The 17,500-nt window shown below is 40.6% G+C and overlaps 1 protein-coding gene across 1 annotated transcript in view; it reads right to left on the reverse strand.

The window, feature by feature from the left end:
- Window positions 1-15,171: 15,171 nt before the first annotated feature.
- Window positions 15,172-17,500, reverse strand: part of LOC138049909 (rap1 GTPase-GDP dissociation stimulator 1-like) — a 19,922-nt gene continuing 17,593 nt past the window's right edge. The window contains exon 15 of the mRNA XM_068896381.1: window positions 15,172-17,256. Within this exon, the coding sequence (XP_068752482.1) occupies window positions 17,114-17,256 (143 nt within the window). The 3' untranslated portion in view covers window positions 15,172-17,113. The remainder of the gene's footprint in view (window positions 17,257-17,500) is intronic.

Genomic DNA, 17,500 nt, shown 5'->3' on the forward strand with positions numbered 1-17,500 from the left:
TGAACTTTGGAACGCACGAGCTGGGACTCGAAACAGGGGCCCGTTTCTCGAAAGTCCCGAAAACTTTTCGGGTGTGAAAAGTCATTTGTGAACCTGCCAAACGCATGGTCAGGAAAGTCGATCTTTTAACATGTTTTCAAGGTAACAAGGAGCAAACTGACTGTGAAGTTTGAGGACTCAAATTCCTTCCGTTCTTGAGATACAGAAGGGAATTGTGACACCCGAAAATGGCCCGTAAAGTTTCGGGACTTTCGAGAAACGGGCCCTGCAGGAGCGCTGGAATGTAGTCCGCGAGCGATACCCACAACGCTACGAGCGCTCCCCAAAAAGAAACGGAAAGAAACAGGGTTTTAACTTTCTGCGTTGGGCCAGAGGCTGGAGACGAGCCTTCTTTAGGTCAGCTGAAGGGGCATTGATAAATATTAAGGTCCTTTCTTGCACAGAGTCGAGCCTGGTAAGTTTACTTTCGTCAGCGGGCATCCACACAGTGAGGGAGTATTCCACACATGGTCTGGCCATACCCTTGGAAATGGTAATTTTATACAGGGATACCTTTTTCAAGTAGGCCTAGTCGCTTACCGGCAACTGAAGCCATCAGTTTTCGATTACATGGTTTTGATGAAAGTCGTTGTAGAAGGTATTGATGCGGGTGTGCCCTCGGTGTTCTGAATCAACTAATTGCCACGTTTTTGCATTTTGCTGCTCTGACATTCCAATTTTCTTCTCAGTCTTGGATTCCTTTGGGTCCTCTTCGGCCCTGGAATATTTCTTTTTTCTGTAATCATTGCTCAAAACTCAGACTGATGTGTTACCTACATACGAGAAGATTGACCAACGATTGTAGGTTTTTTGCAACTGAACTAAGTTCAACAAGAGGGCCTTGGATGGAACCTCGGGGGAATCCAGCATTTATGGCCGTGGTACTCGACTCTAAACCACTGATAGTAAATTTCAATTCTCTGTCGGTAGGGTATTCAACTATCTTGATCAGGTTGCCTTTTATGATTAGACACAAGAAACGCTTGGCTAGCAAGCCAGCATGCCATACCATACTAAGGTCCACTGAGCTGATGTTAAGGCAGATCAGGCGAGATTTCGAATCCATCTTTGACTGAACATAGCACTTTATACTATTGTAAGTTAATCCTATTTTCTTTAACCTCCTCAACAGAATTTGCACTACAAAAAGTCCGATGGGTTTATCCTTGAAAGAGTTATGCCTGCTTCGCCGATCGTCCCGAAATTGAAACATTCAAGATATCTTGAACGCAGCTTATTTTAAGTAAATACTACTTTAATCTTGCACAGGTCTTCATAATATCGACTTCTTATTGGCACACGAAGTGTCGCGTTAGATTTTAAGCTGCCATAAACGAAACAGGTGTGCATACAGTCGTGTATACATCAATCCCTCAACAGGAGACTTTGTTCATGTAAAAATTGGACGACTAAGGCGCAATCATTCCAAACGGGAAAATATTGTTCCACAAAAAAAGTACCAGGGATGCCAAACGCAAGATAGTTCTGTGGGTTTGAGATTGACTCGAGGTCACTTGTCACCTCGAAAGTTTCCAAGATTAATTAACTCCTTGACTATACCACCGAAATGAGATTGAAAACTACATGTACAGCACCAATATAACACAATAAGCCAACCACAGAACTTCCTTTCAGCAGTTGTACACAATGAAGAGCTCCACAGGAAACTATTGCCATCGTCAGTACACACATAGCCTCGCAAGTAGCTAGACTTCCATATAATATATAAGAGTTTTAAATGGAGTAAATCACGAAAGTAAAAGTTAGCATCGGTACTTTTCTCCTTTTTTCATCTTTCGCTTTTCTTTCACAGACGAGAACAAGTCCATTATTATGCCCTCGGTGTTCTGAATCAACTGATTGCCACGTTTTTGCATTTTGCTGCTCTGACATTCCAATTTTCTTCTCAGTCTTGGATTCCTTTGGGTCCTCGTTGAGGGATTTGTCCTCTTCGGCCCTGGAATATTTCTTTTTTCTGTAATCATTGCTCAAAACTCAGGCTCATGTGTTATCTACATACAAGAAGATTGCCCACCGATTGTAGGTTTTTTGCAACTGAACTAAGTTCAACAAGAGGGCCTTGGATGGAACCTCGGGGGACTCCAGCATTTATGGCCGTGGTACTCGACTCTAAACCACTGATAATAAATTTCAATTCTCTGTCGGTAGGGTGTTCAATTATCTTGATCAGGTTGCCTTTTATAATTAGACACAAGAAAAGCTTGGTTAGCAAGCCAGCATGCCAAACCATACTAAGGTCCACTGACCTGATGTTAAGGCAGATCAGACGAGATTTCGAATCCATCTTTGCCTGAACATAGCACTTTATACTATTGTAAGTTACTCCTATTTTCTTTAACCTCCTCAACAGAATTTGCACTACAAAAAGTCCGATGGGTTTATCCTTGAAAGAGTTATGTCTGCTTCGGCGATCGTCCCGAAATTGAAACATTCAAGATGTCTTGAACGCAGCTTATTTTAAGTAAACACTACTTTAATCTTGCACAGGTCTTCATAATATCGACTTCTTATTATATTGGCACACGAAGTGTCGCGTTAGTAGCTAGACTTCCATATAATATATAAGAGTTTTAAATGGAGTAAATCACGAAAGTAAAAGTTAGCATCCGTACTTTTCTCCTTTTTTCATCTTTCGCTTTTCTTTCACAGACGAGAACAAGTCCATTATTATGCCCTCGGTGTTCTGAATCAACTGATTGCCACGTTTTTGCATTTTGCTGCTCTGACATTCCAATTTTCTTCTCAGTCTTGGATTCCTGTGGGGCCTCGTTGAGGGATTTGTCCTCTTCGGCCCTGGAATATTTCTTTTTTCTGTCATCATTGCTCAAAACTCAGGCTGATGTGTTATCTACATACAAGAAGATTGCCCACCGTTTGTAGGTTTTCTGCAACTGAAGTAAGTTCAACAAGAGGGCCTTGGATGGAAACTCGGGGGAATCCAGCATTTATGGCCGTGGTACTCGACTCTAAACCACTGATAGTAAATTTCAATTCTCTGTCGGTAGGGTATTCAACTATCTTGATCAGGTTGCCTTTTATAATTAGACACAAGAAACGCTTGGCTAGCAAGCCAGCATGCCATACCATACTAAGGTCCACTGAGCTGATGTTAAGGCAGATCAGACGAGATTTCGAATCCATCTTTGACTGAACATAGCACTTTATACTATTGTAAGTTAATCCTATTTTCTTTAACCTCCTCAACAGAATTTGACCTACAAAACGTCCGATGGGTTTATCCTTGAAAGAGTTATGCCTGCTTCGGCGATCGTCCCGAAATTGAAACATTCAAGATATCTTGAACGCAGCTTATTTTAAGTAAATACTACTTTAATCTTGCACAGGTCTTCATAATATCGACTTCTTATTATATTGGCACACGAAGTGTCGCGTTAGATTTTAAGCTGCCATAAACGAAACAGGTGTGCATACAGTCGTGTATACATCTATTTCTCAACAGGAGACTTTGTTCATGTAAAAATTGGACGACTAAGGCGCAGTCATTCCAAACGGGAAAATATTGTTCCACAAAAAAGTACCAGAGATGCCAAACGCAAGATGGCTCTGTGGGTTTGAGATTGACACGAGGTCATTTGTCACCTTGAAAGTTTCCAAGATTAATTAACTCCTTGACTATACCACCGAAATGAGATTGAAAACTACATGTACAGCACCAATATAACACAATGAGGCAACCACAGAAATTCCCAACCTCGCTCCCAGGGTCCTCTCTCTTCCTGGAAGAGAGAGGACCCTGGCAACGAGGTTGAGAAATTCCTTTCAGCCGTTGCACACAATGAACAACTCCACACGAAACTATTGCCATCGTCAGTACACACATAGCCTAGCAAGTAGCTAGACTTCCATATAATATATAAGAGTTTTAAATGGAGTACATCACGAAAGTAAAAGTTAGCATCGGAACTTTTCTCCTTTTTTCATCTTTCGCTTTTCTTTCACAGACGAGAACAAGTCCATTATTATGCCCTCGGTGTTCTGAATCAACTGATTGCCACGTTTTTGCATTTTGCTGCTCTGACATTCCAATTTTCTTCTCAGTCTTGGATTCCTTTGGGTCCTCGTTGAGGGATTTGTCCTCTTCGGCCATGGAATATTTCTTTTTTTCTGTAATCATTGCTCAAAACTCAGACTGATGTGTTATCTACATACAAGAAGATTGCCCACCGTTTGTAGGTTTTCTGTAACTGAACTAAGTTCAACAAGAGGGCCTTGGATGGAACCTCGGGGGAATCCAGCATTTATGGCCGCGGTACTCGACTCTAAACCACTGATAGTAAATTTCAATTCTCTGTCGGTAGGGTATTCAACTATCTTGATCAGGTTGCCTTTTGTAATTAGACACAAGAAACGCTTGGTTAGCAAGCCAGCATGCCATACCATACTAAGGTCAACTGAGCTGATGTTAAGGCAGATCAGGCGAGATTTCGAATCCATCTTTGACTGAACATAGCACTTTATACTATTGTAAGTTAATCCTATTTTCTTTAACCTCCTCAACAGAATTTGCACTACAAAAAGTCCGATGGGTTTATCCTTGAAAGAGTTATGTCTGCTTCGGCGATCGTCCCGAAATTGAAACATTCAAGATATCTTGAACGCAGCTTATTTTAAATAAATACTACTTTAATCTTGCACAGGTCTTCATAATATCGACTTCTTATTGGCACACGAAGTGTCGCGTTAGATTTTAAGCTGCCATAAACGAAACAGGTGTGCATACAGTCGTGTATACATCAATTCCTCAACAGGAGACTTTGTTCATCTAAAAATTGGACGACTAAGGCGCAATCATTCCAAACGGGAAAATATTGTTCCACAAAAAAAGTACCAGGGATGCCAAACGCAAGATGGTTCTGTGGCTTTAAGATTGACACGAGGTCATTTGTCACCTCGAAAGTTTCCAAGATTAATTAACTCCTTGACTATACCGCCGAAATGAGATTGAAAACTACATGTACAGCACCAAATGAATATAACACAATGAGCCAACCACAGAACTTCCTTTCAGCCCGTTGCACACAATGAACAACTCCACAGGAAACTATTGCCATCGTCAGTACACACATAGCCTAGCAAGTAGCTAGACTTCCATATAATATATAAGAGTTTTAAATGGAGTAAATCACGAAAGTAAAAGTTAGCATCGGTACTTTTCTCCTTTTTTCATCTTTCGCTTTTCTTTCACAGACGAGAACAAGTCCATTATTATGCCCTCGGTGTTCTGAATCAACTGATTGCCACGTTTTTGCATTTTGCTGCTCTGACATTCCAATTTTCTTCTCAGTCTTGGATTCCTTTGGGTCCTCGTTGAGGGATTTGTCCTCTTCGGCCCTGGAATATTTCTTTTTTCTGTAATCATTGCTCAAAACTCAGACTGATGTGTTACCTACATACGAGAAGATCGCCCACCGTTTGTAGGTTTTTTGCAACTGAACTAAGTTCAACAAGAGGGCCTTGGATGGAACCTCGGGGGACTCCAGCATTTATGGCCGTGGTACTCGACTCTAAACCACTGATAATAAATTTCAATTCTCTGTCGGTAGGGTGTTCAATTATCTTGATCAGGTTGCCTTTTATAATTAGACACAAGAAAAGCTTGGTTAGCAAGCCAGCATGCCAAACCATACTAAGGTCCACTGACCTGATGTTAAGGCAGATCAGGCGAGATTTCGAATCCATCTTTGACTGAACATAGCACTTTATACTGTTGTAAGTTACTCCTATTTTCTTTAACCTCCTCAACAGAATTTGCACTACAAAAAGTCCGATGGGTTTATCCTTGAAAGAGTTATGTCTGCTTCGGCGATCGTCCCGAAATTCAAACATTCAAGATATCTTGAACGCAGCTTATTTTAAGTAAATACTACTTTAATCTTGCACAGGTCTTCATAATATCGACTTCTTATTATATTGGCACACGAAGTGTCGCGTTAGTAGCTAGACTTCCATATAATATATAAGAGTTTTAAATGGAGTAAATCACGAAAGTAAAAGTTAGCATCGGTACTTTTCTCCTTTTTTCATCTTTCGCTTTTCTTTCACAGACGAGAACAAGTCCATTATTATGCCCTCGGTGTTCTGAATCAACTGATTGCCACGTTTTTGCATTTTGCTGCTCTGACATTCCAATTTTCTTCTCAGTCTTGGATTCCTGTGGGGCCTCGTTGAGGGATTTGTCCTCTTCGGCCCTGGAATATTTCTTTTTTCTGTCATCATTGCTCAAAACTCAGGCTGATGTGTTATCTACATACAAGAAGATTGCCCACCGTTTGTAGGTTTTCTGCAACTGAACTAAGTTCAACAAGAGGGCCTTGGATGGAAACTCGGGGGAATCCAGCATTTATGGCCGTGGTACTCGACTCTAAACCACTGATAGTAAATTTCAATTCTCTGTCGGTAGGGTATTCAACTATCTTGATCAGGTTGCCTTTTATAATTAGACACAAGAAACGCTTGGCTAGCAAGCCAGCATGCCATACCATACTAAGGTCCACTGAGCTGATGTTAAGGCAGATCAGACGAGATTTCGAATCCATCTTTGACTGAACATAGCACTTTATACTATTGTAAGTTAATCCTATTTTCTTTAACCTCCTCAACAGAATTTGACCTACAAAACGTCCGATGGGTTTATCCTTGAAAGAGTTATGCCTGCTTCGGCGATCGTCCCGAAATTGAAACATTCAAGATATCTTGAACGCAGCTTATTTTAAGTAAATACTACTTTAATCTTGCACAGGTCTTCATAATATCGACTTCTTATTATATTGGCACACGAAGTGTCGCGTTAGATTTTAAGCTGCCATAAACGAAACAGGTGTGCATACAGTCGTGTATACATCTATTTCTCAACAGGAGACTTTGTTCATGTAAAAATTGGACGACTAAGGCGCAGTCATTCCAAACGGGAAAATATTGTTCCACAAAAAAGTACCAGAGATGCCAAACGCAAGATGGCTCTGTGGGTTTGAGATTGACACGAGGTCATTTGTCACCTTGAAAGTTTCCAAGATTAATTAACTCCTTGACTATACCACCGAAATGAGATTGAAAACTACATGTACAGCACCAATATAACACAATGAGGCAACCACAGAAATTCCCAACCTCGCTCCCAGGGTCCTCTCTCTTCCTGGAAGAGAGAGGACCCTGGCAACGAGGTTGAGAAATTCCTTTCAGCCGTTGCACACAATGAACAACTCCACACGAAACTATTGCCATCGTCAGTACACACATAGCCTAGCAAGTAGCTAGACTTCCATATAATATATAAGAGTTTTAAATGGAGTACATCACGAAAGTAAAAGTTAGCATCGGAACTTTTCTCCTTTTTTCATCTTTCGCTTTTCTTTCACAGACGAGAACAAGTCCATTATTATGCCCTCGGTGTTCTGAATCAACTGATTGCCACGTTTTTGCATTTTGCTTCTCTGACATTCCAATTTTCTTCTCAGTCTTGGATTCCTTTGGGTCCTCGTTGAGGGATTTGTCCTCTTCGGCCATGGAATATTTCTTTTTTTCTGTAATCATTGCTCAAAACTCAGACTGATGTGTTATCTACATACGAGAAGATTGCCCACCGTTTGTAGGTTTTCTGTAACTGAACTAAGTTCAACAAGAGGGCCTTGGATGGAACCTCGGGGGAATCCAGCATTTATGGCCGCGGTACTCGACTCTAAACCACTGATAGTAAATTTCAATTCTCTGTCGGTAGGGTATTCAACTATCTTGATCAGGTTGCCTTTTGTAATTAGACACAAGAAACGCTTGGTTAGCAAGCCAGCATGCCAAACCATACTAAGGTCCACTGACCTGATGTTAAGGCAGATCAGGCGAGATTTCGAATCCATCTTTGACTGAACATAGCACTTTATACTGTTGTAAGTTACTCCTATTTTCTTTAACCTCCTCAACAGAATTTGCACTACAAAAAGTCCGATGGGTTTATCCTTGAAAGAGTTATGTCTGCTTCGGCGATCGTCCCGAAATTCAAACATTCAAGATATCTTGAACGCAGCTTATTTTAAGTAAATACTACTTTAATCTTGCACAGGTCTTCATAATATCGACTTCTTATTGGCGCACGAAGTGTCGCGTTGGATTTTAAGCTGCCATAAACGAAACAGGTGTGCATACAGTCGTGTATACATCAATTCCTCAACAGGAGACTTTGTTCATGTAAAAATTGGACGACTAAGGCGCAATCATTCCAAACGGGAAAATATTGTTCCACAAAAAAAGTACCAGAGATGCCAAACGCAAGATGGTTCTGTGGCTTTGAGATTGACACGAGGTCATTTGTCACCTCGAAAGTTTCCAAGATTAATTAACTCCTTGACTATACCGCCGAAATGAGATTGAAAACTACATGTACAGCACCAATATAACACAATGAGGCAACCACAGAAATTCCTTTCAGCCCGTTGCACACAATGAACAACTCCACAGGAAACTATTGCCATCGTCAGTACACACATAGCCTAGCAAGTAGCTAGACTTCCATATAATATATAAGAGTTTTAAATGGAGTAAATCACGAAAGTAAAAGTTAGCATCGGTACTTTTCTCCTTTTTTCATCTTTCGCTTTTCTTTCACAGACGAGAACAAGTCCATTATTATGCCCTCGGTGTTCTGAATCAACTGATTGCCACGTTTTTGCATTTTGCTGCTCTGACATTCCAATTTTCTTCTCAGTCTTGGATTCCTTTGGGTCCTCGTTGAGGGATTTGTCCTCTTCGGCCCTGGAATATTTCTTTTTTCTGTCATCATTGCTCAAAACTCAGGCTGATGTGTTATCTACATACAAGAAGATCGCCCACCGTTTGTAGGTTTTTTGCAACTGAACTAAGTTCAACAAGAGGGCCTTGGATGGAACCTCGGGGGACTCCAGCATTTATGGCCGTGGTACTCGACTCTAAACCACTGATAATAAATTTCAATTCTCTGTCGGTAGGGTGTTCAATTATCTTGATCAGGTTGCCTTTTATAATTAGACACAAGAAAAGCTTGGTTAGCAAGCCAGCATGCCAAACCATACTAAGGTCCACTGACCTGATGTTAAGGCAGATCAGGCGAGATTTCGAATCCATCTTTGACTGAACATAGCACTTTATACTGTTGTAAGTTACTCCTATTTTCTTTAACCTCCTCAACAGAATTTGCACTACAAAAAGTCCGATGGGTTTATCCTTGAAAGAGTTATGTCTGCTTCGGCGATCGTCCCGAAATTCAAACATTCAAGATATCTTGAACGCAGCTTATTTTAAGTAAATACTACTTTAATCTTGCACAGGTCTTCATAATATCGACTTCTTATTATATTGGCACACGAAGTGTCGCGTTAGTAGCTAGACTTCCATATAATATATAAGAGTTTTAAATGGAGTAAATCACGAAAGTAAAAGTTAGCATCGGTACTTTTCTCCTTTTTTCATCTTTCGCTTTTCTTTCACAGACGAGAACAAGTCCATTATTATGCCCTCGGTGTTCTGAATCAACTGATTGCCACGTTTTTGCATTTTGCTGCTCTGACATTCCAATTTTCTTCTCAGTCTTGGATTCCTTTGGGGCCTCGTTGAGGGATTTGTCCTCTTCGGCCCTGGAATATTTCTTTTTTCTGTCATCAGTGCTCAAAACGCAGGCTGATGTGTTATCTACATACAAGAAGATTGCCCACCGTTTGTAGGTTTTCTGCAACTGAAGTAAGTTCAACAAGAGGGCCTTGGATGGAACCTCGGGGGAATCCAGCATTTATGGCCGTGGTACTCGACTCTAAACCACTGATAGTAAATTTCAATTCTCTGTCGGTAGGGTATTCAACTATCTTGATCAGGTTGCCTTTTATAATTAGACACAAGAAACGCTTGGCTAGCAAGCCAGCATGCCATACCATACTAAGATCCACTGAGCTGATGTTAAGGCAGATCAGACGAGATTTCGAATCCATCTTTGACTGAACATAGCACTTTATACTTTTGTAAGTTAATCCTATTTTCTTTAACCTCCTCAACAGAATTTGCACTACAAAACGTCCGATGGGTTTATCCTTGAAAGAGTTATGCCTGCTTCGGCGATCGTCCCGAAATTGAAACGTTCAAGATATCTTGAACGCAGCTTATTTTAAGTAAACACTACTTTAATCTTGCACAGGTCTTCATAATATCGACTTCTTATTATATTGGCACACGAAGTGTCGCGTTAGTAGCTAGATTTCCATATAATATATAAGAGTTTTAAATGGAGTAAATCACGAAAGTAAAAGTTAGCATCGGTACTTTTCTCCTTTTTTCATCTTTCGCTTTTCTTTCACAGACGAGAACAAGTCCATTATTATGCCCTCGGTGTTCTGAATCAACTGATTGCCACGTTTTTGCATTTTGCTGGTCTGACATTCCAATTTTCTTCTCAGTCTTGGATTCCTTTGGGGCCTCGTTGAGGGATTTGTCCTCCTCGGCCCTGGAATATTTCTTTTTTCTGTCATCATTGCTCAAAACGCAGGCTGATGTGTTATCTACATACAAGAAGATTGCCCACCGTTTGTAGGTTTTCTGCAACTGAAGTAAGTTCAACAAGAGGGCCTTGGATGGAACCTCGGGGGAATCCAGCATTTATGGCCGTGGTACTCGACTCTAAACCACTGATAGTAAATTTCAATTCTCTGTCGGTAGGGTATTCAACTATCTTGATCAGGTTGCCTTTTATAATTAGACACAAGAAACGCTTGGCTAGCAAGCCAGCATGCCATACCATACTAAGATCCACTGAGCTGATGTTAAGGCAGATCAGACGAGATTTCGAATCCATCTTTGACTGAACATAGCACTTTCTACTATTGTAAGTTAATCCTATTTTCTTTAACCTCCTCAACAGAATTTGCACTACAAAACGTCCGATGGGTTTATCCTTGAAAGAGTTATGCCTGCTTCGGCGATCGTCCCGAAATTGAAACGTTCAAGATATCTTGAACGCAGCTTATTTTAAGTAAACACTACTTTAATCTTGCACAGGTCTTCATAATATCGACTTCTTATTATATTGGCACACGAAGTGTCGCGTTAGTAGCTAGATTTCCATATAATATATAAGAGTTTTAAATGGAGTAAATCACGAAAGTAAAAGTTAGCATCGGTACTTTTCTCCTTTTTTCATCTTTCGCTTTTCTTTCACAGACGAGAACAAGTCCATTATTATGCCCTCGGTGTTCTGAATCAACTGATTGCCACGTTTTTGCATTTTGCTGGTCTGACATTCCAATTTTCTTCTCAGTCTTGGATTCCTTTGGGGCCTCGTTGAGGGATTTGTCCTCCTCGGCCCTGGAATATTTCTTTTTTCTGTCATCATTGCTCAAAACGCAGGCTGATGTGTTATCTACATACAAGAAGATTGCCCACCGTTTGTAGGTTTTCTGCAACTGAAGTAAGTTCAACAAGAGGGCCTTGGATGGAACCTCGGGGGAATCCAGCATTTATGGCCGTGGTACTCGACTCTAAACCACTGATAGTAAATTTCAATTCTCTGTCGGTAGGGTATTCAACTATCTTGATCAGGTTGCCTTTTATAATTAGACACAAGAAACGCTTGGCTAGCAAGCCAGCATGCCATACCATACTAAGATCCACTGAGCTGATGTTAAGGCAGATCAGACGAGATTTCGAATCCATCTTTGACTGAACATAGCACTTTCTACTATTGTAAGTTAATCCTATTTTCTTTAACCTCCTCAACAGAATTTGCACTACAAAACGTCCGATGGGTTTATCCTTGAAAGAGTTATGCCTGCTTCGGCGATCGTCCCGAAATTGAAACATTCAAGATATCTTGAACGCAGCTTATTTTAAGTAAATACTACTTTAATCTTGCACAGGTCTTCATAATATCGACTTCTTATTGGCATACGAAGTGTCGCGTTAGATTTTAAGCTGCCATAAACGAAACAGGTGTGCATACAGTCGTGTATACATCAATTCCTCAACAGGAGACTTCGTTCATGTAAAAATTGGACTACTAAGGCGCAGTTATTCCAAACGGGAAAATATTGTTCCACAAAAAAGTACCAGAGATGCCAAACGCAAGATGGCTCTGTGGGTTTGAGATTGAAAAGAGGTCATTTGTCACCTTGAAAGTTTCCAAGAGTAATTAACTCCTTGACTATACCGCCGAAAGGAGATTGAAAACTACATGTACAGCACCAATATAACACAATGAGGCAACCACAGAAATTCCTTTCAGCCGTTGCACACAATGAACAACTCCACAGGAAACTATTGCCATCGTCAGTACACACATAGCCTAGCAAGTAGCTAGACTTCCATATAATATATAAGAGTTTTAAATGGAGTAAATCACGAAAGTAAAAGTTAGCATCGGAACTTTTCTCCTTTTTTCATCTCTCGCTTTTCTTTCACAGACGAGAACAAGTCCATTATTATGCCCTCGGTGTTCTGAATCAACTGATTGCCACGTTTTTGCATTTTGCTGCTCTGACATTCCAATTTTCTTCTCAGTCTTGGATTCCTTTGGGTCCTCGTTGAGGGATTTGTCCTCTTCGGCCCTGGAATATTTCTTTTTTCTGTCATCATTGCTCAAAACTCAGGCTCATGTGTTATCTACATACAAGAAGATTGCCCACCGTTTGTAGGTTTTCTGTAACTGAACTAAGTTCAACAAGAGGGCCTTGGATGGAACCTCGGGGGAATCCAGCATTTATGGCCGTGGTACTCGACTCTAAACCACTGATAGTAAATTTCAATTCTCTGTCGGTAGGGGTTTTCAACTATCTTGATCAGGTTGCCTTTTATAATTAGACACAAGAAACGCTTGGCTAGCAAGCCAGCATGCCATACCATACTAAGGTCCACTGAGCTGATGTTAAGGCAGATCAGGCGAGATTTCGAATCCACCTTTGACTGAACATAGCACTTTATAGTCTTTATACTATTGTAAGTTACTCCTATTTTCTTTAACCTCCTCAACAGAATTTCCACTACAAAAAGTCCGATGGGTTTATCCTTGAAAGAGTCATGCCTGCTTCGCAGGCTGAACGCAGCTTATTTTAAGTAAATACTACTTTAATCTTGCACAGGTCTTCACAATATCGACTTCTTATTGGCATACGAAGTGTCGCGTTAGATTTTAAGCTGCCATAAACGAAACAGGTGTGCATACAGTCGTGTATACATCAATTCCTCAACAGGAGACTTTGTTCATCTAAAAATTGGACGACTAAGGCGCAATCATTCCAAACGGGAAAATATTGTTCCACAAAAAAAGTACCAGAGATGCCAAACGCAAGATGGCTCTGTGGGTTTGAGATTGACACGAGGTCATTTGTCACCTCGAAAGTTTCCAAGATTAATTAACTCCTTGACTATACCGCCGAAATGAGATTGAAAACTACATGTACAGCACCAAATGAATATAACACAATGAGCCAACCACAGAACTTCCTTTCAGCAGTTGCACACAATGAACAGCTCCACAGGAAACTATTGTCATCGTCAGTACACACATAGCCTCGCAAGTAGCTAGACTTCCATATGGTATACAAGAGTTTTAAATCGAGTAAATCACGAAAGTAAAAGTTAGCATAGGTACTTTTCTCCTTTTTTCATCTTTCGCTTTTCTTTCACAGACGAGAACAAGTCCATTAATTGGGTCTGTACATGCTCGTTTAAGAATTGCTGCTGCTTTTCAAAGTTTTTCCGCTTTGCACTAAGTTCTCTTTTTAAACTGAGCTGGGCATCTTCAAATTTCTGCATAGATTCTTGAAACTCGCGGTAGCTTTTACTATTAACGACTTCTGCGGTTTTCAACTTCTGTTTTCCTCCTCGTTTGTCTTTTCTCAGATCTAAGGCTTTTCCGTTATTTATGAAAATCACACTGTCTTCGATTTTGACTTCCGAAAACGGCCTAGGAAGCTGGTCTTCTTTCTTTTCTCTTGGGTTGTTGTCAGTTGTTCGTCGTTCAACTGAGTGGACGCTGCCAGCTCGCGCCTTGTATGTCGTATTTCTGCCTGCAGAAATTGTGTGAGACATCTTTGGCTTTGTGAACATCACAGGTTGTGTTGGCCGACTGACAAGAGGGAGTGATTGAGCTTGTACCATGATAGGCGTTTGTTTAGGAAATTCAAGACCAATCGAGTGGTTCACTGGGATATTGAGACAGCTATGTGTTCGTATTCGAGAAGGCCCACGAGATTCTGGAAGTCTAATGGAATCGCCCCTTGGAATTTTCGCGGATGTTTGCAAAAGTCTTGATCGCCATCTTGCCGCATTTAAACTCTGTCCCAGACAAGGGGAACTGTTCCACTTCGTATCCAAATAAACGAGTTTGCTAGGATAAATTTTTTTGCAGGTTTCGAAGCAGCTACTTCGCGAATTGTTGAAGTCGAATTCGCTAACGATACCATGAGGAAATACAGACCTTTTTCGCCCGTAAGATAAATACTCGCAGTTACGCCCGGTGGACGTTGGAAACCCCTCACGATCAGAATTTGTTGCTTGCTTGAAGATTGAAGAGCTTTCTACTGTGATGTTGTGAAAAGAGTCGATATCCGATTTCTTAGTTTTACTCAAAGAATTCGCCATTCGTGATACGGCACTAAGGAAACCACTTCCAGTTAACGTTCATTCACTGCTATTGACTTCAGTGCAATTGAAGAATTTACCAGTTAACTTAGATTTTAAGTTGATGTAAGTCCTGTAAATTGCGAAGCGAAACCTGCATAGAAATCATTTCAAAACTTTCACATTACCACCCACAGCTGAGCTTTTGTAACTCAGAAAATATCCTCTTGAAAGTCACGAAATTAACACGAGTTCCAATGTTAGTCATGTTAAGCGCCTTTGCAAAGGAAGTGGCTGAATGAACGCTACTCCAATCACTTATGACAATAATAGTTATGACATTTATTTAAAGAGCCATGAAATTTAAGCCGTAGAAGAAATGCTTTCATCGACAGGTGATCTTGACTACTTTATTTATTTATCACTCCCTTACTTGTTTTCCTGTTCGTTTGAAAGCCCAGTTTCGGTCAAATTTCAAACAAGATATGCTTTTATATCGCGGTCGACAAACCGAAATACCATCAATCAATCAATCAATCTTTTATTTGCTACAATACAAAATTACATAAACTTTAAAACATACATTAAGCGGTGAGAAGACCTTTAAAAACCATAAGGCTTATACCGAGATATCTCCTTGGTGATACGAGAATAAGAAATCAATTACAGCGAAAGGTGAGCGTAGCAAACAAAATGAAACAATCAAACTGCTATTTTGATGGCTTCATAGTTTAAGTTATTTGCTTTTTTATCGTGGGCAATACTTAATTATTAATTAAATTAATTACCACCATTAAGAGTGCACAAGTCAAACAATCATTTATCGAACACTAATTAACAATTAGATTATGAGATCAAGATTTCTATGAGGTGATAGCTGATGAGGCCGAAGGCCGAATCAACTATCACCTCATAGAAATCTAGAGCGAATAATATAATTCTTTTAGTGGAATTCTTACCAAAATTTACTTAAAATAACGGTTTCCAATTATTTCTTGACGAATTATTAAACTTTGCGCCGGAAAGAGATCGCTCGGATTGAATTGCCATTTTAAATCTAAATTGTGCACGCGAGCGCATCAGCTTTTTCAAAAATTTCAACTTCTTTGAAAGTCAAGAAACCGTAAATGTCCTTCGCTTAGACTTCTCAGAAATTTAATTACCCAATTGCATCCAAATCTTCCTCCAAAACTTTGGAAAAACGAAAAAACACGTCGTTATTTCCAAGACGACCTCCAGCCACTGCATACTAATGGCTGATAGTGTTCAATGGCTCAGCCAATCAGATTACAGAATTTGCATTAGTATACTAGTAGAATTCTATTAATTTTCTAACGTTTTCTTTCCGAATACGGCTTCCGTCCACACGTATCCGGCGAATTCGCTGGCGAATCCGGAACGTTTTGAATACGCTCTCCAGAGTGGATATTTTTGAATCCGCTATGAATCCGGAACCGTGTGGAGGGTAAATCTGGAATTTTTTTCATCAGGATGACATAACAAGATCGAGCCCAGTTCCTTGCGTGAAATCCATTCTCAAGATGGCTGCCGAGGGCAATAACGGGAAGCTTAAGCAACGACAACGGCGACGGCAACGAGAACGTCATCTCAAAATATAAATTTGCGTTATTTTAATCGCTTCGTGACTATTTCAACTTTTTTAATATGACAAGGGTGTGGTAATTCCTCAAAGATGACACCAGTCGGAACGGCACTCCATTTTAGGAGAGAAAATGATTATTTATCCTCAAGTGCTGACGTTCTTCATAAAACCAAAAGCTTGGCTATTTCACGTTGTTGTTTTGCTGACGACGGCAAAGAAATGGACAAAAGTAAAAAACGCACGTGCAGAGCGTGCAAAGCTATTGTTTTTACCCACTAAATATGCAAATTTGTGACGTTCTCGTTGCCGTCGCCGTTGTCGTTGGTTAAGCTCCCTATTATCTCTTCATGGCGCATGCTCTGTTACCTCTGTTACCTTGAGGAGTCCTGAGTACTAGAGTGAATCCGGATACGTTTCGGATACGTGTGGACGGGCAAATTCGATTTCAATACGCAACGCGTTATCACGCAACGCTTTCCCACTGAAAGCGTTCCGTGACCACGACAGCCGGTTGCGAATACTCTTGGAACCCCAGCGACATGATATGCTGTTTGGTTGATTCCAAGATCCACCACAGAACGAGCAACCTACTCAGCTCGACTGAGATGTCTGACACTCTGTTAGAGACAGGTGCTTCCCTTCACCCCAATCCTATTTAGATGGATTTCTGTGGTTGTATCAGACTTTTATCCATTGTATTTATTACTTCTATCACGTGATCAGCGGCCATGCTTTAATCCCTAACTACCTTTTCACTGGGCACCAACGTGTCGTCCGTGACGTCATGAAGGATTAAAAAGTTGGCGCGCACAATACATCAGCATGAAACCACAAGACTCGGTGTAACGTGCATCAAAGTGTCCCTCACTCCTGCTGGGCAATCTTTTGTGCCTTGATTTTCGTGAGGATGATCAAAGCTCTTTTCTTCACGTTCACATTGTCGTGAGAAGTCAGATCATCCAGGGCCTTACTCAGTCCTGCAATTTCCAAATCCCTCCGGAAATACTCTACAAGAAAGCAGTTTATGGATATAACACAATGCTTCGCCATGTCTAACAAAAGTAAAACGGTGTATAGGAGGGTGAGGGCATCCCAACCTCGTTCCCAGGGATTTTTTCCGCCGAGAAAAGCCCTGGGAACGAGGTTGAGGGCACAAGAACTCCAACATATCCTCTACTTCTGAAATGACTATTATTGACAATTCGTAATTTACCTTGGATTGACTGTTATCGTCATTTTAGGATTACTCTG

Source organism: Montipora capricornis, chromosome 5, assembly GCF_036669925.1.
Source record: "Montipora capricornis isolate CH-2021 chromosome 5, ASM3666992v2, whole genome shotgun sequence".
Classification (NCBI taxonomy): Eukaryota; Metazoa; Cnidaria; class Anthozoa; order Scleractinia; family Acroporidae; genus Montipora; species Montipora capricornis.